The sequence below is a fragment of the Hemitrygon akajei genome, chromosome 6 (assembly GCF_048418815.1).
Source record: "Hemitrygon akajei chromosome 6, sHemAka1.3, whole genome shotgun sequence".
NCBI lineage: Eukaryota > Metazoa > Chordata > Chondrichthyes > Myliobatiformes > Dasyatidae > Hemitrygon > Hemitrygon akajei.
In genome coordinates, this window is record NC_133129.1 from 187,570,413 (window position 1) to 187,592,797 (window position 22,385).

Here is a 22,385-nt window from a genome sequence, read left to right on the forward strand (position 1 = left end):
TAATAATCTGCCTTCCTGTTCTTACTCCCAAAATGGACAACCTCACACTTATTCACATTAAACGCCATCTGCCAAGTATCTGCCCACTCACCCAGCCTATCCAAGTCACCCTGAATTCTCCTAACATCCTCATCACATGTCACACTGCCACCCAGCTTAGTATCATAAGCAAATTTGCTGATGTTATTTTCTATGCCTTCATCCAAATCGTTAACGTAAATGGTAAACAGCTGTGGTCCCAATACCGAGCCCTGTGGCACCCCACTAGTCACCACCTGCCATTCCGAGAAACACCCATTCACCGCTACCCTTTGCTTTCTATCTGCCAACCAGTTCTCTATCCATGTCAATGCCTTCCCCCCGATGCCCTGAGCTTTGATTTTACCCACCAATCTTCTATGTGGGACCTTATCAAATGCCTTCTGAAAATCGAGGTACACTACATCCACTGGATCTCCCCCCGTCTAACTTCCTGGTTACCTCCTCGAAAAACTCCAACAGATTAGTCAAGCATGATTTACCCTTGGTAAGTCCATGCTGGCTCGGCCCAATCCTATCACTGCTATCTAGATATGCCACTATTTCATCCTTAATAATGGACTCTAGCATCTTCCCCACCACCGATGTCAGGCTGACAGGTTGATAGTTCTCTGTTTTCTCCCTCCCTCCTTTCTTAAAAAGTGGGATAACATTAGCCATTCTCCAATCCTCAGGGACTGATCCTGAATCTAAGGAACATTGGAAAATGATTACCAATGCATCCACAATTTCCAGGGCCACCTCCTTTAGTACCCTAGGGTGCAGACCATCTGGACCTGGGGATTTGTCAGCCTTCAGTCCCATCAGTCTTCTCATCACCGTTTCCTTCCGAATGTCAATCTGTTTCATTTCCTCTGTTACCCTATGTCCTTGGCCCATCCATACATCTGGGAGATTGCTTGTGTCTTCCTTAGTGAAAACAGATCTAAAGTACTCATTAAATTCTTCTGCCATTTCTCTGTTTTCCATAACAATTTCACCCAATTCATTCTTCAAGGGCCCAACATTGTTCTTAACTATCTTCTTTCTCTTCACATACCTAAAAAAGCTTTTGCTATCTTCCTTTATATTCCTGGCTAGCTTGTGTTCGTACCTCATTTTTTCGCCCCGTATTGTCTTTTTAGTTAAGTTCTGTTGTTACTTAAAAACTTCCCAATCATCTGTCCTCCCACTCACCTTAGCTCTGTCATACTTCCTTTTTTGTTAATGCTATGCAATCTCTGACTTCCTTTGTCAACCACTGTGGCCCCTTTCCCCCCTTTGAATCCTTCCTTCTCTGGGGGATGAACTGATTTTGCACCTTGTGCATTATTCCCAAGAATACCTGCCATTGCTGTTCCACTGTCTTTTCTGCTAGGCTATCCGTCCAGTCAACTTTGGCCAGCTCCTCCCTCATGGCTCCATAGTTTCCCCTGTTCATCTGCAACACTGACACCTCCGAGCTGCCCTTATCCTTCTCAAATTGCAGATAAAAGCTTATCACATTATGATCACTACCTCCTAATGGCTCCTTTACTGCAAGATCGCTTATCAAATCCTGTTCATTACATAACACTAAATCCAGAATAGTCTTGTCCCTGGTCGGCTCTCATATAAGCTGTTCCAAGAATGCATCCCGTAGGCACTCTACAAACTCCCTATCCTGTGGTCCAGCACCAACCTGATTCTCCCAGTTCACCTGCACGTTGAAATCCCCCATAACTACTGCGACATTACCTTTGCCACATGCCAATGTTAACTCCCTATTCAACTTGCACCCAATATCCATGCTACTGTTTGGTGGCCTGTAGACAACACCCATTTGGGTCCTTTTGCCCTTACTGTTCCTCAGTTCTATCCACACAGACTCTACTTCTCCTGACCCTATGTCCCCCCTTGCAAAGGACTGAATTTCATTCCTCACCAACAGGGCCACCCCACCCCCTCTGCCCACATTTCTGTCCCTACAATAGCACGTATACCCTTGTACATTCATTTCCCAGGTCTGATCTCCCTGCAGCCATGTCTCCGTTATCCCAACAACATCATAGTTACCCATTCGCACCTGGGCTTCAAGCTCATCCGCCTTATTTCTGACACTTCGTGCATTCAGATATAGAATTTTTAACCCATTTCTCCTCTCTCTGTTTGAATCGCTGCCTATTGTGCTTAACCCAGCTCCCCGAACTCCCATCGGGCTATACGCCCCTAGAATTTTGTTGTCCTTCCTAAATTTACTTATTCTTTAAACACATTTAACTTCATGTTCCGTCAGACCATCCCTCTGTACATGTGTCCTCCTTATCACTTGTTCTGCCTCACCTTTCTCTACTACACACTTAATATTCCGGAACCGTGTAGTCCCCACCTGTCCTTTATTCTTCCTCTCGCTATCCTATCTCACATTCTGGATCCCCGCCCCCTGCAAATTTAGTTTAACCCCCCCCCCCCCCCCCCAAGAAGCAGTAGCAAACTTCCCTGCAAGAATGTTAGTACCGCTCCAGTTCAGGTGTAAACCATCCCTGGCAGCCAACCAAATAAACGGCCTCATTTATTCCTACCTGCTGCCTCCTGCCTAACAGCCATTCCTTTATCCATGCCAGTATCTTTCCTGTAATGCCATAGGATTTTATCTTGTTAAGCAGCCTCATGTGAGGCATCTTATCAAGTGCCATCTGAAAATCCAAGTAAATGACAACCACTGCCTCTCCGTTGTCTACCCTGCTTGTTACTTCCTCAAAGAACTCTAACAGATTTATCAGGCAAGATTTCCCTCTACAGAAACCATGCTGACTTTGACTTATTTTATCATTAGTACCCTGAAACCTCATAATAATAGACTCCAACACTGATGTTAAGTTAACTGGCCTATAATTTATTTTCTTTTGTCTTGCTCCCTTCTTAAAGAGTGGAGTGACATTTGCAATAATCCAGTCTTCCGGGACCATGCCAGAATCAAGTGACTCTTGAAAGATCATGATCAATGCATCCATTATCTCTTCAGCAACCAGTCTGTGATGTAGTCCATGTGACTTATCCACCTTAAGACGTTTCAGTTTGCCTGGCACTTTTTCCTTTGTAATAGCAATGGCACTCACTCCTGCTCTGTGACCCTCATAAACCTCTGGCACATTGCTAGTGTCTTCCACAGTGAAGACTAATGCAAAATTCCCATTATCCCCCATTACTACCTCACCAGCATCATTTTCCAGTGACCCAATATCAACTCTCACCTCCCCTTTACTCTTTATATAACTTTAAAAAAACTTTTGTTAAAATGCTTCATATTACTGGCTAGTTTACACTCATATTTCATCTTTTCCCTTATAGGTTTTTTAGTTGCCTTTTGATGGATTTTAAAAGTTTCCTAATCACCAGCTTCCCATTTACTTTTGCTACCTTATATGCATTTTACTTGGCTTTTATACAATCCTTAACATGCCTTGTCAGACATGGTTGTCTTGCCCTGCCATTTGAGAACTACTTCTGTGGGACATATCTATCCTGCACATTGTGAACGATTCCCAGAAACTTCAGCCATCTCTGCTCTACCTCTCTTTGACTCTCTGTCAACTCTTTCTAAATATGTAATTCCATCTCTTACCAACAGAACCACAGCACCACCTTTGCCTTCCTGCCTGTCCTTTTGATCTTCAGTCCCCGGAACCATTCCAGAATTTAGTGATTCTTGATGATTACAAATACATCCACAATCTCTTCAATTGCCTCTTTCTGAACTCTGTGGTATAGTCCATCTGGTGCAGGTGACTTACTGTATCTACCTTCAGACTTTTCAGTTTCCCAAGCACCTTCACTGTAGTAGTGGCGGCTACTTCAGTTCTGTCCCCTGACACTCAATCTCTGCCATCCTGCTAGTGTCTTCCAAAGTGAAGATGGTTGTAAAATACTCCTTAACCTTCTACACTATGCACATCTCCTCCAATATTCATGTCATCTGCAAACTTACAAACCCATCCTTCCACTTCCTCATCCATGTTATTTATAAAAATCACAAAGGGCCCTAGAACAGATTCTTGTGGAACACCAGTAGTCACCAACCTCCATTTGGCCCATCAAGTCTGCTCCGCCATTTCATCATGCCTGATCTATTTCCCCTCTCAGCGACACCCTCCTGCCATCTCTTCATATCCCTTCATGCTCCAACTAATCAAGAATCTATCAAACTCTACCTTAAATATATATGAAGAGTTGGCTGCCACAGCCACCTGTGGCAACGAATTCCACAGATTCACCATTCTCTGGCTAAAGAAATTCCTTCTCATCTCTGTTCTAAAAGGATGTCCCTCTATTCTGAGGCTGTGTCCTCTGGTCTTTGACTCCTGCACCAGAGGCAACATCCTCTCCACATCCACTCTATCGAGGCCTTTCAACATTTGATAGGTTTCAATGAGGTCACTCCTCATTCTTCTGAATTCCAGTCAGTAGAGGCCCAGAGCCATCAAATGCTCCTCGTATGACAAGCCTTTCAATCCTGGAATAATTTTTGTAAACCTCCTTTGAACCCTCTCCAATGTCAGCACATCCTTTCAAAGATAATAGGCCCCAAACTGCTCACAATATTCGAACTGAAGCCTTACCAGTGCTTTATAAAGCTTCAATGTTACATCCTTGCTTTTATATTGTAGTCCTCTCATTGTGGGTGAGACTGAGAAATAAAGGTATGACCACATTAATGGGGCTGTAATACAGACCATCCAACAGTACAAGGTATTTAGAGGAACAAATTTGCAGAGAGACCGCAGACTGTTGGAAGAAACATAACGCTGTTATAGTAAGTGATTTTAACTTTCCAAATACTGACTGGAACTCTATCACTAAGGACAAGTTAAATACCTCAGCTAGGCCCTAGGGATTTATCCACCTAATTTATCTCAGGACAGCAAACACATCCTCCTTTGAAATGCGTATAGGGTTCATGAAGCTGATGCTGCTTTGCTGCACTTCTATAGACTCTGTTCAAGAAAGACTCTAAAAATAATCCTGGAAACTAGAGGCTGGTGAGCCTGACATCAGTAGTGGGAATGTTATTGGAAGGTGTTCTGAGGGACCGGATATGTAAGTATTTGGATAGACAGGGAATGATTAAAGATAGTCAGCATGGCTTTGTGTGTGGTAGGTCTTGTGTAAACGATCTTTTTTTGAGGAAGTTACTGGGAAAATTGATGAAGGTAAGGCAGTGGTTGTTGTCTATATGGACTTTAGCAAGGCATTTGACAAGGTCCCATATGGGAGGTTGGTCAAGAAGCTTCAGTTGCTTGCATTCAAAATAAGGTAGTAAATTGGCTTTGTGGGAGAAGCCAGAGAGTGATAGTAGAGGGTTATCTCTCTAACTGGAGGCCTGCGACTAGTGGATTGGTGCAGGGATGAGTGCTGAATCTGTTGTTATTTGTCATCAATATCAATGATCTGGATGATGATGTGTTTTTTCCAGATCAGCAATTTTGTGGATGATTGCAAGATTAGGGGTGTAGTGGATTGCAAGGAAGGCTGTCATGGCTTTCAGTGGGATCTGGTCTAGCTTGAAAGAAAGCAGATGGAATTTATTGCAAACAAGTGCAAGATGTTGCACTTCAGTAGAATCAACCAGGGTAGGTCTTACACAGTGAGCGATAGGACATTCAGGAGCGTGGTTGAACAGAAGGATCTGAGAATACAGGTCCATAATATGTTGAAAGTGGTCATTTCATAGCTTGTCACACCAGACAGTCGGCCATTCTTGTCTGGCGCGTAGTGTCAGGATTGGTTTCCTTTCGGATTAACTGGGTCATGGTATGAACGTTCCTGACTCGACCCTTGTTTTTTTTTACGAGGCTGAGTGGCGAGCTCGACGATCAACTCAGCACAGATGGAAAGCGTGCCCAGGGGGCCGTCTGGGTTCAAACTTGGGAGCCTTCGCTTCCAAAGTCTGACGCTGATGCCACTGTGCCACCAGCCGGCTGTTGAAAGTGGTGTCACAGGTAGAAAGGATCGTAATGAAAGCTTTCGGCACATTGGCCTTCATAAATCGAAGCACTGAGTACAGGAGATGGAATGTTATGTTGAAGTTGCATAAGACATTGGTAAGGCCTAATTGTGTGCACTTACCACTGGAAAGATGAATGAGAAAATTTTCAAGGATGTTACTGGGCCTGGAGGACCTGAGTTACAAGGAAAGATTGAATCTGTTAGGACTTTATTTTTCAGAATGTATAAGATTGAGAGGAAATTTGATAGAGGTATACAAAATTGAGGGGTACAGATAGAGTAGATGCAAGCAGGCTTTTTCCACTGATGTTGGGTGGGACTACAATCAGAGGTCAAGGGTTAAGGGTGAAAGGAAAGGGAACATGAGGGGAAACCTCATTCTGAGAGTCGTGAGAGTATGGAATGAGCTGCTATTGCAAGTTTTGCATGCAAGCTCGATTTCAACATTTCAGAGAAGTTTGGAAGGTACGTGGGTGGTGGGGATATGGAGGGCTATGGTCCCAGTGCAGGTCGATGACATTAGGCTGTTTAAATGGTTCAGCATGAACAAGGTGGGCTGAAGATGTGCACTTTTCTGTAGCTCAGTGAATGCTAACATCGCATTTGCCTTCCACACCACCAATTCAACCTGCAAATTAACCCTCAGGGAATTCTGCATGAGGTCTCCCAATTCCCTTTGCACCTCAGATTTTAGAATTTCTCTCCATGAGGAAAATAGTCCATTTCTTCTCCCAAAGGGCATGACTATACACTTCCTGACACTGTATTCCATCTGTAATTTCTTTGCCCATTCTCCTAATCTGCCTAAGTCCTTCTGTAGCCTTCCGGCTTCTTGAAAACTATCTGGCCTTCCACTTATCTTTGTATCGTCCATAAACTTGACCACAAAGCCGTCAGTTCTTTCATCCAAATTATGGACATATAACTAAGAAGAAGTAATCCTAACACAGACCCCCTATGGAACACCATTAGTTTGCTGCCAGTTCTTGAGTTGGGAAACTCAAGATAAAAAGCAACCCTTCAGACTGACGATAACATCGAAACAGCAACTGTTTGTCCCCCCTCTCACTGTGGAAGGAGTGATATCTATCTGTCCCTTGTTAGTGAGTGAGAGAGAACCCATGGGATGTCAAAATGTTGGAGTGTACAGTTAGTTTTTGGTGTACTGTAGACCATAGAAACATTGAAACATAGAAAACCTACAGCACAATATAGGCCCTTCAGCACACAATGCTGTGCCGAGCATGCATTTACTTTAGAAATTACCTAGGGTTACCCGTAGCCCTCTATTTTTCTAAGCTCCATATACCTGTCCAGGAGTCTCTTAAATGGAACCATTGATCCAATAAGTAAAGCAAAAAGTGAGGAAAAATACCAAGGTAGTATACATGGGTTTATTGTCTATTCAGAAATCTGATGGCAGAGGGGCGGATGCTCTTCCTGAAATGTTGAGTGTGTCTTCAGGCTCCTGTACCACCTCCCTGATGTGTATCACTCCATGGGGGTGGGGGGGAGAGGCTGGTTTCTGTGGTGTGCTGAGATGAGCCCACAGCTCTCTGCAGTTTCTTATGCTCCTGGGTAGAGCATAAGAAACTGCTCCAGACTGTTGTGCATCCATATTGTCTGGATTAATGGGTATCGATGTCTTTCTCCCAGGGTGGAACTGTCAGGTATGAGGGGCAGAGAGAGGGGCAATGCTCCTCTTGGGGTGGGGGTCTGGAGCGTGCTGCCAGGGGAGGTGAGGAAGTAGGTATGATATTGGTGCTTAAAAAGCTTTTAGCCAACGACATGAACGGGTCATGAATGGACCTCGGCCAGGCAGATGGGATTAGTTGAATTGGCATCATGTTCAGCACAGAGATGATAGGCTGAAGGGCCTGTACTGTGCTGTACAGTTCTAGTTATGTCTGCTCCAATATTCTCCAGACCATTGTGAATCTCCAACCTCAGCACCAACCCCTTGCACTATCATGTATCCTTAATGTCCAGAAACCCACCAACCTCAAATCTGAATGAACTCGGTGTCAGGGTCTGCGCTGTGGGTCACTGCAGTGAGAGATGATGCCATACAGGGTTCTTGACTTCCTGGATTCAAGTCCAAACTCAGCACAGCTGTGCTATTGTTGGAGGGATGAACCCTACTAACTCCAGCCCAAGATCCAGGAGAGTCGCCAGATCACGCGACCATTAGTGACTCAGCACCCGTCAACCAATCCCAAGACATCAGGGATCTGTGGTGAAAGCTGCTACAGATATAAACTCATTAAATTGTACATGGATCTCCCACCTCCTGTCACCTGGGCTGGAAATGACCTATTGGCATATCTACAGGTGCTGCTCCTCGCCTTCTGGTTGCACCCTCTTCATAGTTGTCATCCAGTATTTGGGGGAGGGGTGAGGGAGGAGGATGTCCAAACAAACTTGCTCCTGAGGCTGGCCAGGTTGGCCATCCATGGGACTTGGAGATGGACTGCGGAGAACAAACCACCCAGGCTGACTGCCTGTCAGTGTTCTGGGGTGTGTATGTGGGCACTGTAAGGGAGAAGTGTAATTCTAGATCGGGATGGGAACTTTTTAATTTAGATCGTGTTAGTCATTGTTGTTGTGCCTGTTGTTTATTGTATTGTAGAATTGTAATGTGCAATAAACTGATTTTTGAAAAGAGAGCAAGTGACTCAACAGTGACCTGGTGTGGTCGTGCCGTCCCCAAAGTGTGAATGTTGCTCAGGGAGAGATGTGACAGCTTATGGTGTGGTCAAGGGCTGGAATCACCAGTGGTTTCTCTGGAATGTTTGTTCGCAGCCCACGAGCTTTTGGGTGTCCGTGTTCTCCTTTCCAGAATAACCAGGAAATAACTTTTCCTTTTACAGGGACACCGTTTGAAGGAGACAGTGACCCCTGTTCTCAACTTACTGACGCAGAGTGCCAGAGGTCACCGGGAGACCAGGAAGTTCCTCAGAATGCAGGTAGGTGTCCCCTAGAGCCAAGCCTGATCTCGTCCCATCATCTCTCATTGTGGACATTTACGATCTGTGCTCTAGCCATCGTGGGGCTGTGTGTGTGTCTTGGGCACAAATGTTGTCTGTCACTGTGGCTGTAACTGTAACTTGTGTGGGGCTGTTGCTAGGGATTAGGTTACTAGGTTGATGCCGAGGAGGGTTTGGACCTCGCAGCAGAGAAACAGGCCATTTGGCCTATCAGGTCCAATCCGACCATCTGCCTTCATTCACATAGTAATAGAAAGGTACTGCACAGAAACAGGCTCTTTGGGCCATCTAGTCTATGCCAAAGCCATTTAAACTGCTCACTCCCAACTGGGACGGTACTTCATTCAAACAAAAGGTGTAGCTATGGGTGCCCGCATGGGGTCCCAGCTATGCCTGCCTGCCTGTTGGCTACGTGGAACAGCCTATGCTCCAAGCCTACACTGGTGACGGTCCAGTAATTTTCCTACACTACATCAATGACTTCATTAGTGCTGCTTCCTGCACCCATGCTGAACTCCTGGACTTCATCCACTTTGCCTCCAACTTCCACCCTGCCCTTAAATTTATCTGGTCTTTTTTTGATACCTCCCTCCCCTTTCTTGATCTCACTGTCTCTATCTCCAGAGACAGCTTATCCACTGATGTCTGTTATAAACTCATGGACTCTCACAGCTACCTGGACTATACCTCATACCACCATCCATCTTGTAAAAGCTTGTAAAAATGTCATCCCCTTCTCTCAATTCCTCCATCTCTGCCATATCTGCTCTCATTCTAGAATGAAGGAGATGACTTCCTTTTCCAAAGAAAGGGCCGTTCCTTCCTCCACCATCAATGTTGCCCTCACCCACATCTCTTCCATTTCATGCACATCTGCTCTTACCCCATCCTCCCTCCACCCTACCAAGGATAGGGTTCCTCTTGTCTTCACTTACTACCCCTCCAGCCTCTGCACCCAGCCCATAATTTTCCAAAACTTCTGCCACCTCCAACAGGATTCCACCACTAAGCAGACCTTCCCCCCCCCACCCACTTTCTGTTTTCCGCAGGCATTGCTCCCTAAGTGACTCCCTTGTCCGTTCGTCCCTCCCCACTGATTTCCCTTATCCTTGCAAGCAGAACAAGTACTACATCTGCCCCTACAACTCCTTCCTCACTACCATTCAGGGCCCTAAACAGTCCTTCCAGGTGAAGCAACACTTTACCTTTGAGTCTGTTGGGATCACATACTGTGTTCGGTGCTCCCGGTGTGGCCTCCTATTTTTTGGTGAGACCTGAAGTAGATTGGGAGACCACTTTGTCAAGCACCTATGATCTGTCCACCAGAAAAAGCGGGATCTTCCAGCGGACACCCATTTTAATTCCACTTCCCATTCCCATTCTGATATGTCAATCCATGGCCTTCTCTATTGTTGTGATGAAGCCACATTTGGGTTGGAGGAGTGGCAACTTGTATTCTGTTGGGGTAGCCTCCAATCTGATGGCATGAACATCGATTTCTCAAACTTCTGGTAGTGCCCACCACCCTTCCTCCTTCACCTCCTTTCCCATCCCCTTTTCCCTCTCTCACCTTATCTCCTTGCCTGTCCATTGCCTCCCTCTGATGCTCCTCCCCTTTCTCTTGCTTCCGTGGCCTTCTACCTCTTTCACCCATCAACTTCCCAGCTCTTTACTTCGTCCTCCCCCTTCCAGGTTCCACCGATCACCTTGAATTTCTCTCTCCCCACTCTCACCTTTTAATACTACTCCCTAGCCTTTTTCTCCAGTCCTGCCGAAGAGTTTTAGCCCAAAATGTTGACTGTACTCTTTTCCTAGATGCTGCCTGGCCTACTGAGTTCCTGCAGCATTTTGTGTGTGTTGCTCTGTCTACCTGCAATACCACTTTCAACAAATTCTGGACCTGTATTCCCAGCTCCCTTTCTGTCACACTACTCAATGCCTTACTATTCACTGTGAAGACCTACCTACCAAAGTGCAACACCTTGCACATGTAAATTCCATCTGCCATTTTCAGCTCATATTTCCAGCTGATCCAGATCCCACAGCATGTTTTGATTGTCTTCCTCACTGTTCACTACATCCCCAATCTTGGTGTCATCCACAGATCTGCTGATCCAGTTAACCACATTATTATCCAGATCATTGATATTGATGACGTACAACAACGGACTCAGCATCGATCCCTGCGGCACTCCATTAGTCACAGGCCTCCAGTCAGAGAAGCGACCGTCAACTATCACTTTCTGGCTTCTCCCACAAAGCTAATGTCTAATCCAATTTACTACCTAATCTTGAATGCCAAGTGACTGAACCTTCTTGACCAGCCTCCCATGCGGGACCTTGTCAAGTGCTTTGCTAAAGTCCATGTAGACAACATCCACTGCCTTGCTATCATCCACTTTCCTGGTAATTTCCATGAAAAACTCTATAAGATTGGTTAGACATGACCTACCATGCACAAAATCATATTGACTATCCTTAATCAGTCCATGCCTATCCAAATACTCATATATCTGATCCCTTAGAAACCCTTCCAATAACCTTCCACAATTGATGACAGACTCACTGGCATATAGTTTCCTGGTTTATGTTTAGACCATAAGACCATAAGATATAGGAGCAGAATTAGGCCATTTGGCACATCAAGACTGCTCTGCCATTTCATCTTGGCTGATCCAATTTTCCTCTCAACCCCAATCTCCTACCTTAGACCATAAGACATAAAAGCAGAATTAGGCTATCTGGTCCATCGAATTTGTTCCACCATTCAATCATGGCCAATCCTTCTCCCCATATCCCTTCATGCCCCGACCAATCAAGAATCTATCAACCTCTGCCTTAAATATACATAAAACTAGGCCTCCACAGCTGCCTGTGGCAAAGAATTCCACAAATTAACCACTCTCAAAAGAAATTCCTCCTCAACTCTATTCTTAAAGGATGCCCCTCCATTCTGAGGCTGTGTCCTCTTGTCTTAGACTCTCCCACCTTGGGAAATATCCTCTCCACACACATTAAGGCCTTTCACCATTTGGTAGGTTTCAATGAGATCACTGTGGAAGAAAGAAAAGGGGGGAAGGAGCACCAGAAGGAGGCAATAGGAGATAAGGTGAGAGAGGGAAAAGGGGATGAGAAATGGTGAAAGGTGGGTGGGGGCATTACTGGAAGTTTGAGAAATCGATGTTCATGCTATCAGGTTGGAGGCTACCTAAACATAATAGAAGGGGTTGTTCCTCCAACCTAAGTGTGTCCTCATCATGACAGTGGAAGAAGCCATGGATGGATATATGGGAATGGGAAGTGGAATTAAAATGGGTGGCCACGGGGAGGAGATCCTGCTTTTTCTGGTGGATGGAGCGGAGGTGCTCAGTGAAGCGGTCTCCCAATCTACGTCGCGTCTCACCGATATACAGGAGGCCACACAAGGAGCACCAAACACAATATGTGACCCCAGCAGACTCTCAGGTGAAGTATCGCCTCACCTGAAAGGACTGTTTAGGGCCCGGAATGGTAGTGATGGTGGAAGTGTAGGGGCAGGTGTAGCACTTGTTCCCCTTTCAAAGATAAGTACCAGAAGGGAGATCAGTTGGAAGGGACAAATGGATAAGGGAGTTGCATAGGGAGCAATCCCTGCAGAAAGCAGAAAGTGGGGGCAAGGGAAAGTTGTGCTTGGTGGTGGGAAAGAAATTTCATTTGCCATTTCTTTGCCCATTTTCCTAATCTGTTTAAGTCCTTCTGGACCTTCTCTGCTTCCTCAAAACCACCTGCACCTATCTTCATATTGTTTGCAAACTTTGCAACAAAGCCATCAATTCCATCATCCAAATCATTGACATATAACATAAAAAAAAGGTCCCAACTCCATGAGTCCCTGGTAGCCAGTCAGAAAAGTCTCCCTTTATTCCCACACTTTGCCTCCTCCCATTGAGCCACTGCTTTATCCATGCTAGAATCTTTCCTGTAATACTATGGGCTTGTAGCTTGTTAAGCAGCCTCATATGTGGCACCTTGTCAAAAGCCTTCTGATGATCCAAGTACACAGCATCAACCGATTCTTCTTTGTCTAGCCTGTTTGTTACTTGTTCAAAGAATTCCAATAGATTAGTCGGGCATGATTTTCTCTGAGGAAACCATGTTGACTACGACTTATTTTATCGTATGCCTCCAAGTACCCTGAGACTTCATCCTTAGTAATTGACTCCAACATCTTCCCAACCACTGAGGTCAGACTAACTGGCATAAAGTTTCCTTTCTTCTGCCTCTCTCCCTTCTTGAAGAATAGAGTGCCATCTGCAATTTTCCAGCCTTCTGGAACCATTCCAGAATGTAGTGATTCTTAAGAGATCATTACTAATGCCTCCACAATCTCTTCAGCCACCTCTTTTAGAACTCTGGGGTGTAGCCATCTGGTCCAGGTGACTCTACCTTTAAACCTTTCAGTTTTCCAAGAACCTTCTCCTAGTTTAGAGCCTTTCTTAAACAGTAGAACAACATTGGCTATCCTCCTGTCACTCAGGATGATTTAAATATCTCTGCTAGGACACTGGCAATTTCTGCACTTGCCTCCCGTAGGGTCTGAGGGAACACCTTGTCAGACTCTGGTGATTTATCCACCCTAATTTGCCTCAGGACAGCAACTACGTCCTCCTCTGTAATCTCTACAGGGTCCATGTGCCACTTCACTCTCCCCATGGTGCCATTGTTGGGTTGAAATAACCCATGTCAGTGTTGGTGGCCACACCACCTGGCCCCGGTGACCAGACCACCAGCTGCCCCTGGAATGTTGCAGGACCCAGGAACTCTGGTCAATGTAACAGCACAGCCCCGCAGAACGCCGTGTCTGCTGAAATGTGTGCAGTGAACATGTATTTGTGTATACGCAGGGGATTGTGTGTTTGTGCAGAGAACGCACCGGGGTTTGTGTGCAGATTGAGTTGGGAGCTGGTGTTGGCTTTGATTTTGCTGTGTCTTTGCACCTCACTCAGCTGTGACTCCTAACAGGTGTGTTCAATGTCCAGGTGTTGCCTCCACTCCGGGATGTCCAGACCCGGCCTGAGGTTGGGAACATGCTTCGGAACAAGCTGGTGCGATTGATGACTCACATCGACACGGACGTGAAGCACTGTGCAGCTGAGCTGCTCTTCGTTCTCTGCAAGGAGAATGGTGAGAAGCCTTGTCTTTCCATCTCCCTTCAGTCCCACCTTCAGGACGGACTCTCAGAATGAGACAGCAGGGAAATGGCCCACGCCAATGAATATACCGTCCATGCAAGTCCCATTTGCCTACGTTTGGCCCATTTCCCTCCGTTTGGCCCCATTTCCCTCTGAATCCTTCCTAAACCCTCCCGTCCAAGGGCACCCGCCCTAGGCCCCCTCGTTCACCTGATGACAGAAGTTCCTGTTACAACTCATCAGATCTGTATCATTACTGAGACAATAATATGTCTTCTATCTTTCAGATCAGTGTCATCTATTTATTTAGAAACCCCTCTCTGCCAATTTCTCCAGCTGTCATAAATTCCCAATCTCATCCTTTGCTCTCACATTTACGATAGCTGTGTCCTTTCATTTACCTGAAGCACCTCTCACTGTTGGAGTGTACATCAAATTCCTAGTGTGTGGCTGAGGGGTAGAATCTGGGAGGATTTTATGGGAATGTTGGGGGCTGGGGAATCGGTTACAGAGAGATTTTGTGGTGAAAGGTATTGCTCTGTGAGACAAGTTAATAAACCAAATGGCTGCCTTGGTGTTTCGCCCATAGTGAGAGGTGGTGCTTTGGACTGGGGTGAAGATGTACAGTCCATGGGGTGTACTGTTTAAGTGCTTTTGGAGACATGGTTGATTGGAGCAGCTGGGTGTACAGGACAGTTTCTCGTTCACAGCTGGCAAGTCAGCTGGGAAGAGGGCATAAAAGGGGAGGCAGAGAGAGAGAAAGAGACTCTTGGGTTAGGCCAGTGGGTGGCGGGTGAAGTTTCACACAGTAATTAGTGTATGGCTGGGTGAACGTGGCAGGGCAGTTTCAGAAAAAATTACAGGTCCTTGGATTCCAGGCTTTGTAAATGAAAGCACAAAATGCAGGAGAAAGGAAGTTGGGATGTTCCTTCTCTCTGAAACCTTTGTATTTTCTGGAGGTGTGGTGTCTGCAACTGGACACACAGTCGTGGCTGAACCAGTGATTTGTATAGGTTCACTGGCTCTTGTGTTCAAAAGTCATGGAAGTGTTTCAAGTGACACTCAAATTCGAAAACCTAGAAACACACAGCCAGTCAGGCAGCATCAGTGGAGGGAAATGGACAGCCAACGTTTCGGTTCGGGTCTCTAGATTGGAAAATAGAGGGGAGCTGGCTGATATAGAGAGAGAGAGATTAGGGGAAAGGTGCAGCAAGAGATTTGGGGTGAAAGTTTTTATACTGACCGTCAGCCTTTTTCAGTCCAGACAAAGGGTCTCAGCCTAAACACTGTCCATTTAGACCAGGGGTTCCAAACCTGGAGACCCCAGACCCCTTGTTTAATGGTAAGGGTCTATGGCACCAAAGAGAGATTGGGGAATCTTGACTGACTTCATAAGACACAGATGCATTCAGCTCATTGAATCTGCTCCACCTTTCCATTATGGCTGATTTAGATAGATAGATAGATAGATACTTTATTCATCCCCATGGGGAAATTCAACTTTTTTCCAATGTCCCATACACTTGTTGTAGCAAAACTAATTACATTATTTTCCCTGTCAACCCCATTCTCCTGTCTTCTCCCTCTAATCTTTGAACCCCTGGTTAATCAAGAACCTATCAACATCTGCTTTATATATACCAAATGACTTGACATCCACTTCAATTTAATTTCCCTCTATAGATGCTTCTCAATCCGCTGAGTTCCTCCAGTGGTTGTGTATAACTCTGGGTTCTGGGTCCTGAGCCTCCTGATGTTTGGAGTTGATAGAATAGATTCTTGGATGGATCTTGGTTAGTGTGGTCTTGGATCTGAGCTCTGTCAAGTTTCCTGACCTGTCCCTCTCTGTGGCAAAGGTCCATTCTTGGAGCTGCTGACTGGCTGCTCATTCCCAGATGTTCCAGCCGTCTGCCAGGAATGGAGTGTTGGCATGTGAAACTACCCCGCCCCCACATTCATCTCTGACTCTCTCTGGTCTTGCTGCAGTGACACGGTTCGTGAAGTACACTGGGTATGGGAACGCCGCAGGTCTCCTGGCTGTCCGAGGACTGATGGGGGGCTGCCCAGCCGAGGGGGAGGGGGACTATTCCGAGGACGAGGACACAGACACCGAAGAGTACAAGGAGGCCAAGGCTGAGTGAGTCTCACCCACACATTGCATTCACAGAGTGATTAACAATCACCTGAAATTCTCAGCAGGTCGGGCAGAGAGGAACCGCAAAGCATTTGGGTCTGGGTCTCCCAACTCCCTGTCCTGATGGAAGAGAAGAGAGGAGGACCAAGAAAGAGGTTTAATGAAGGGGGTGGGAGAAGGAAGGAGGGTACATGGAGGTGTGAGAAAGAGGGAGGAGGGAAGGTGTGTGAGAGAACTGATAGAGGGGTTAGAGAGTGTGTGGGTGGGAAGGTGGCAGGGTTGGAGACATGCTAATGTGATAATTAGGGGTATTTACAATGGGGTGAAGCCCCGGAGTGGTGGGTTAGACAGGACAAACTGAGCCAAGGGTGGTGATGGCAGAGACGCATTGCGACGGGGCAAATTCGCTGATGTTGGACGACCTGAGGCTGCTCCGTGCCCAGGCAGGGGGTGAAGTACTTGGCCTCCAGCATGGTGATGGGGGGCTGTGAAAGGGGAATCTCTGTCACTTACATTAAATAGTTTCTCTTTGCTCAATTACTGCCCCACAGGGTTGGGTGTGGCAAGGGGAGGGTGACGGCAGTTTGGAGAGGTGTGGAGACCAGTGGGAGGCATGATGATGGGGTATGGAGGAGCTGGGATGACTTCTCACTTGTGTTACAGGATTAATCCAGTGACTGGGCGGGTGGAAGAAAGGACGGCCAATCCAATGGATGGCATGAGCGAAGCCCAGAAGGAGTATGAAGCCATGAAATTATTCAACATGTTTGACAAACTGGCCAGGTGAGGTTGGTCTAATTTAATTTTCCTTTCTGGATTCAGTCGTGCCTTTGGTAAAGTCAGAATGTCCCAGGTTTTTGCCTATTGAGTGTGGTTACTGAACCTACAAGGGAACGTGCTATCTCAGATCTGGTCCTGTGCAATGTGACAGGTAAAGTTAGGGACCTTGTAGTTAGGGATCCTCTTGGAAAGAGTGAACGCAGTATGATTGAATTTCTTGTACAAATGGAGGATGCAATAGTTCGATCAAAAACCCGTGTATTATGCCTAAACAATGGAGACTACAATGGGATGAGGGAGGATTTGGCTAGTGTAGAGTGGGAACACAGGCTATATGGTGGGATGGTTGAGGAACAGTGGAAGACTTTTAAAGAGATTTTTCACGGTGCTCAACAGAAGCATATTCCAGTTAAAAGTAACAATAGTAAAGGTGGGGAGAGCCAGCCTTGGATAACTGAGGAAATAAAAGGTGTCAAACTAAAACCTCATGCATACAAAGTCACCAAGAGTAGTGGGAAACTAGAAGATTGGGAAATCTTTATAAAACAACAAAGTACCACCAAATGATCAATAAAGAAATGGAAGATAGATTATGAAAATAAATAGCAAAAAATATAAAAACAGATGGTATGGATGCTGCCAGGGTGGAGCAGTCAGTTGTAACTCCGAGATTCAGCCAGCATGTTTGTCCAGGGGAAGACAGCCTCTGGCACAGCCAAACTGAGTAATCTCATTTGTGTGGATGCTGCGTGATGTGTTGCCCAGTTACAAATCCGAACTGTAAAATATCACAGTACACGTATGCAATTAAACGAGTGAACTTGATAAATCTTAATCTGACTATAGGGTTGGTAAATAGAAGAAAAAGGGCCCATTTTAATGAAACAGTCTAATGTGCACATTGGAGCTCACAGATTTGTCCATTCGCCACCCCCCCCCCCCCCCCCATCGATGTCCTCCAAGCATAACTAATCTTCGGACCCTCGCTCCGAGTCCACTCCATCTGGCGGTCTATCAGCTCTCTCCACACGTCTTCCCTCTTCATCTCTCGCCGACAAAAGACCGCAAAATCCCTGGTCCCAGACCCACAAGAAAGAACATGCCTCTCATTGGCTAGCATGCATTTCAAAGCCCCCCGTTATCTCTAGTCATAACCCAAGCCCTGCTGCTACAGAGAAACCATTACCTTAGCAGTGAAACATTACAGAGAGGCCATTACATTAGCAGTGAAACCTTACAGCAAATTACATATAGATAGGTTAAGTGAGTGGGCAAGGGACTGGCAGATAAAGTACAATGTTGCAAATGCGAGGTCATCCACTTTGGAAGGAAAAATGGAAGAGCAGATTTATTATTTAAGTGGGAAAAAAAATTGCAGCATGCTACTGTGCAGAGGGACTTGTGATTCATGCACAAGCACTCCCAAAAGGTTAGTTTGCAGGTGCAGCAGGCTGTCAAAGCAAATGGGATGTTGTTCATCATTGCTAGAGGGATTGAATTCAAGAGCAGGGAGATCATGCTGCAACTGTACAGGGTACTGGTGAGGCTGCACCTGGAGTACTGTGTGCAGTTCTGGTCTTCTTACTTGAAGAAGGATATACTGGCTTTGGAAGAACTGCAGAGGAGGTCACCAGATTGATTCCAGAGGTGAGGGGATTTGACTACAAGGAGAGATTGTACTCGCTGGAATTCAGAGGAATGAGAGATCTTATGGAAACAAAATTATGAAAGGGATAAATAAGACAGGCATTAAAGTTGTTTCCACTGGTAGGTGAAACTAGAACTAGGGGACATAACCTCAGGATTCGGGAGAGTGATTTAGGAATGAGATGAGGAAGAACTGCTTTTCCCAGAGGGTGATGAACCTGTGGAATTCTCTGCCCAATGAAGCAGTGGAGGCTGCCTCAGTAAATGTATTTAAGACAAGGTTGGATATATTTTTGCACAGTAGGGGAATTAAGGGTTATGGGAAAAGACAGGTCGGTGGAGATGACTCCATGGCCAGATCAGCCATCATCTTATTGAATGGTGGGACAGGCCTGACAGGCCAGGTGGCCTCCTCCTGCTCCTATTTCTTATCATCTTATGTTCGTATGGTCAATCATTGGATGGCTTGTGTCCAACGGGCTCTCGTTGGCCATGGAATGCAGTATCCCAAAATTCATGATGAGGTCTACCCACACCCACCCAGACCTACCCCCAGTCAGTGCTGGATCTTCTCACAAGTTCCCAGGATTTGGTTCCCAGCATTGAGGTTTCCTAGTGGCAGTTGTGTGGCTCCCAATGTCGGGGTTTTGGGAATTTGACACTATTGCTGTTTCCTTTCATCTTAGGCATCAGATAATTCAGCCGATGAGCTTGGCCCCGGACGGGAAGTTGGTTCCTCTGGAGGAGGTGATGCAGCCATTGGCCGAAGTGTCCGAATCAGACTCGGATTCAGATTGAGATGGGTGTCCAGGAAAGTATTGGCACCACCTGTGGACAGGCACTGGACACCTCCAGCTGTAGCAGTAAATCAGCGGTGTAGATGATAATTGCTTGTTATCGTGAGAGATGCAGAGGGCAAGCATTAGCAGGCTGTTCACCAAGAGCAGAGATGAGGTTCTGCTGTGCCGGTGTCAGTAATAAAGCTCTCCTCCTGTGAGTGAGACCAAGCACCGAGAGCTCAGGACGGACCTCGCCCCACCCCTCCTGCCCTCCACTCCCACCAATCCTCTTTCCTGCACTCTCCCATCCCCTAATTCTCCCCCTGTTCTGTGGTTCTGACCCACGAGAGGGGACTGAAGTTGAGACTTGAGCTTTATGGTGGTCCTGTTACTCTGTGGGTCTGACCTTTCTGTCCCAATTCCACCTACACTTTGGGATTTACTGAGGCAGCTTGCTGCAGGCATGGGCGCAGAGGTCTGCACCTGAACGTGCTCTCACCTGGACTCAGCCAGAGATTTTGTTTTCCACTGACAGAGCATCCGTGGGGAACTGCTTGTTCATTGTTGATGTTTTTAACATTCATCAAATTGGTCCCAAAGGTGTGTCCTGCCCTCTGTGTGTGTGTTTGTTATGTTGTTCTACAGACCTTGGGTCTTCCTGGCAGGGGAGGAGGAGCTGCTAAGCCCAAGCCTGATAGTTGGCACATTAAAGCATCTCCTCTCCCCACCCACCCTGCCCCTGTCAAGCCACCCCACCTGCTGACTCCCGGATGCAGAGGGAGATGATGATCCTGGCCTGGTAGAATACACTGCCAGGATGGTGGTACAGGTAGATACATCAGGGACATTTAGGAGACTCACAAAGATGATAGAAAATGGAAGGCTATGTAGGAGGGAAGGTTTAGATTGATTTTAGGATAAGTTAAAAGTTCAGCACATATCGTGGTCCGAAGGGCCTGTACTGTGCTGGAATGTTCTATGAGGAGCATAGAGATTAATGAATCTGTGGAATTCAATGTCATAGACGACTATGGAGGCCAAGTCATTGGATACATTTAAAGTGGAAGTTGGTAAGTTCTTGATTAGTCAGGATATCAAAGGTTATGGGGAGAAGGCAGAGAATGAGGGTGAGAGGGATAATAAATCAGCCTGATGGACTGACAGAGCTGAATAGCCTAATTCTGCTCCTATATTTTATGATGTTAGATGAGGAGTAGCTTGGATAAACAGGGGGGAGGTTCACCAGTGTGTTGCGATGATTGGACTGGCCCTGGGTTGGAGTAGTTTGCAAATTCTGGGCTGTGGAGGGAGGCTTTACACAAGAAACTTTCCAGTGATCGGGGAGAGGGTGTTTCTGCTGAATGTTGGTACTGATCAATGAGGTTGGGGGGTGGTGTCTGGTTAAACTCTTGCTGTGTGAAGATGCTTTGCTCTGCTGCCAGCAGGGAGTGGAGCAGTATGTGCTCCTGCTGACAGCTCAACCATTGGCCGGTCGCAGTGCGAACTGACCAACTGCACGCCCCCTCCCCCCCAGATCGAGTGTGGGGCACACGGTGGCCAGAGCACCAGCCTCTGGCACAGTGACTGTCGAGGACAGGCGTGGATGGAGAAACGATCGTGGTGGAATGTTGGGCTCTGCTTCGGAGAGGGTGTTTGGAACAGAACGAGGCAGTTTACCACAGCAAACTTCCACAAAGAAACTGTCATCAACCCACAGCTTGAAATGTCACTCATAAACCACATCTGTGTATTAGTTCAGTGTTTACAGGTCTGTCCATCTAGAACAGAGCAATGTGAATCTCGCTCCCGGACACCACCATCCACTCTCTCTCTCACATACACACACACACACCAACCAACCACTGTGCCCACACACACATGCACCCCTCTGTCCACCCTCACGTGCTTGCACTCCACTGTCACTATACACACACTTTGAGGATATAAGGATCGCAGTGGATAGAGGGGAACAGATGGGCATTCGAAAGGAGCCATTTATCCATTAGATAAGGATGCATAGAGTTGGGGGTGATGTATTAAAATGGATGAAGGATTGGTTAACTAATAGAAGACAGATGGCCTATTCCTGCTCCCATTTTCTTATGTTCTTACACCCATTCACACACCTCTCTGTCCACACACACACACAGTCCACCCTGATGCACGAATGCACCACCTGTCCCTTTCTATCTTATTCATCCACACACTCGCTATTGTTCCCTCACCCCCCAACTCCCCCCTCCCCCTCACTACCACCCCTCTTTCCTCCCACCGTCCTAAATGCAGAGCAGGGTTTTACAGCCGGGCACACAATCAAACCCTCCCCCGCCCCCCAGAGAGGGAGGGTAGGTGGGTGATCACAGTTGCCGTGAACGGGGAAACATGCTATTGGAGGAGAAAAGGTCTGAGCAGTGTGTGCTGAGTAATGCCCCCGCCCCCCATTTAGAGACTCTCATGAACTCCCGATGATGAGGCTGAGCCGAGCCAGAGTTAGATGTTACAGTGTCAGTTCACTTTATTTTAATAAAAGCTTCAAAATATTCAGATTTTTAAACACATTGGCTGAGAACATCATTTATTCCGTGAGATGGGAACCTTCCTCGTGAGCCTGACTTGCCAACTGTGGAAACAAATTACAGATTTTCAGGGAGGAGACAGAGGCCAATCTCCCTCGGGTAGCAAGGGAGGGTCACACTTTGGGAGGGGTGGTGCTGATTGAGGGCCACACCGTGGGAAGGGCGGTATGAGAGAGGCTCACACTGTTGGAACTCTCTCTCTTAAAGTTGAAAATTTGCCACAAAATCGCAAACCGTTTTGGAAACTGCCAGAAAGTGCTTCTTTTTACAAAATATATTTATTACAAATTCAGTTCTACAATATATAC

General features: G+C 46.4%; 1 protein-coding gene across 1 annotated transcript in view; it reads left to right on the forward strand.

Annotated features, from left to right (window-relative positions):
• The window catches only part of ric8a (RIC8 guanine nucleotide exchange factor A), a 68,021-nt gene extending 45,962 nt beyond the window's left edge, over positions 1-22,059 (forward strand). The window contains exons 6-10 of the mRNA XM_073049986.1: positions 8,874-8,969; positions 14,009-14,153; positions 16,148-16,298; positions 16,959-17,078; positions 19,409-22,059. Of these exons, the coding sequence (XP_072906087.1) occupies positions 8,874-8,969; positions 14,009-14,153; positions 16,148-16,298; positions 16,959-17,078; positions 19,409-19,520 (624 nt within the window). The 3' untranslated portion in view covers positions 19,521-22,059. The remainder of the gene's footprint in view (positions 1-8,873; positions 8,970-14,008; positions 14,154-16,147; positions 16,299-16,958; positions 17,079-19,408) is intronic.
• The last annotated feature ends 326 nt before the right edge of the window (positions 22,060-22,385 follow it).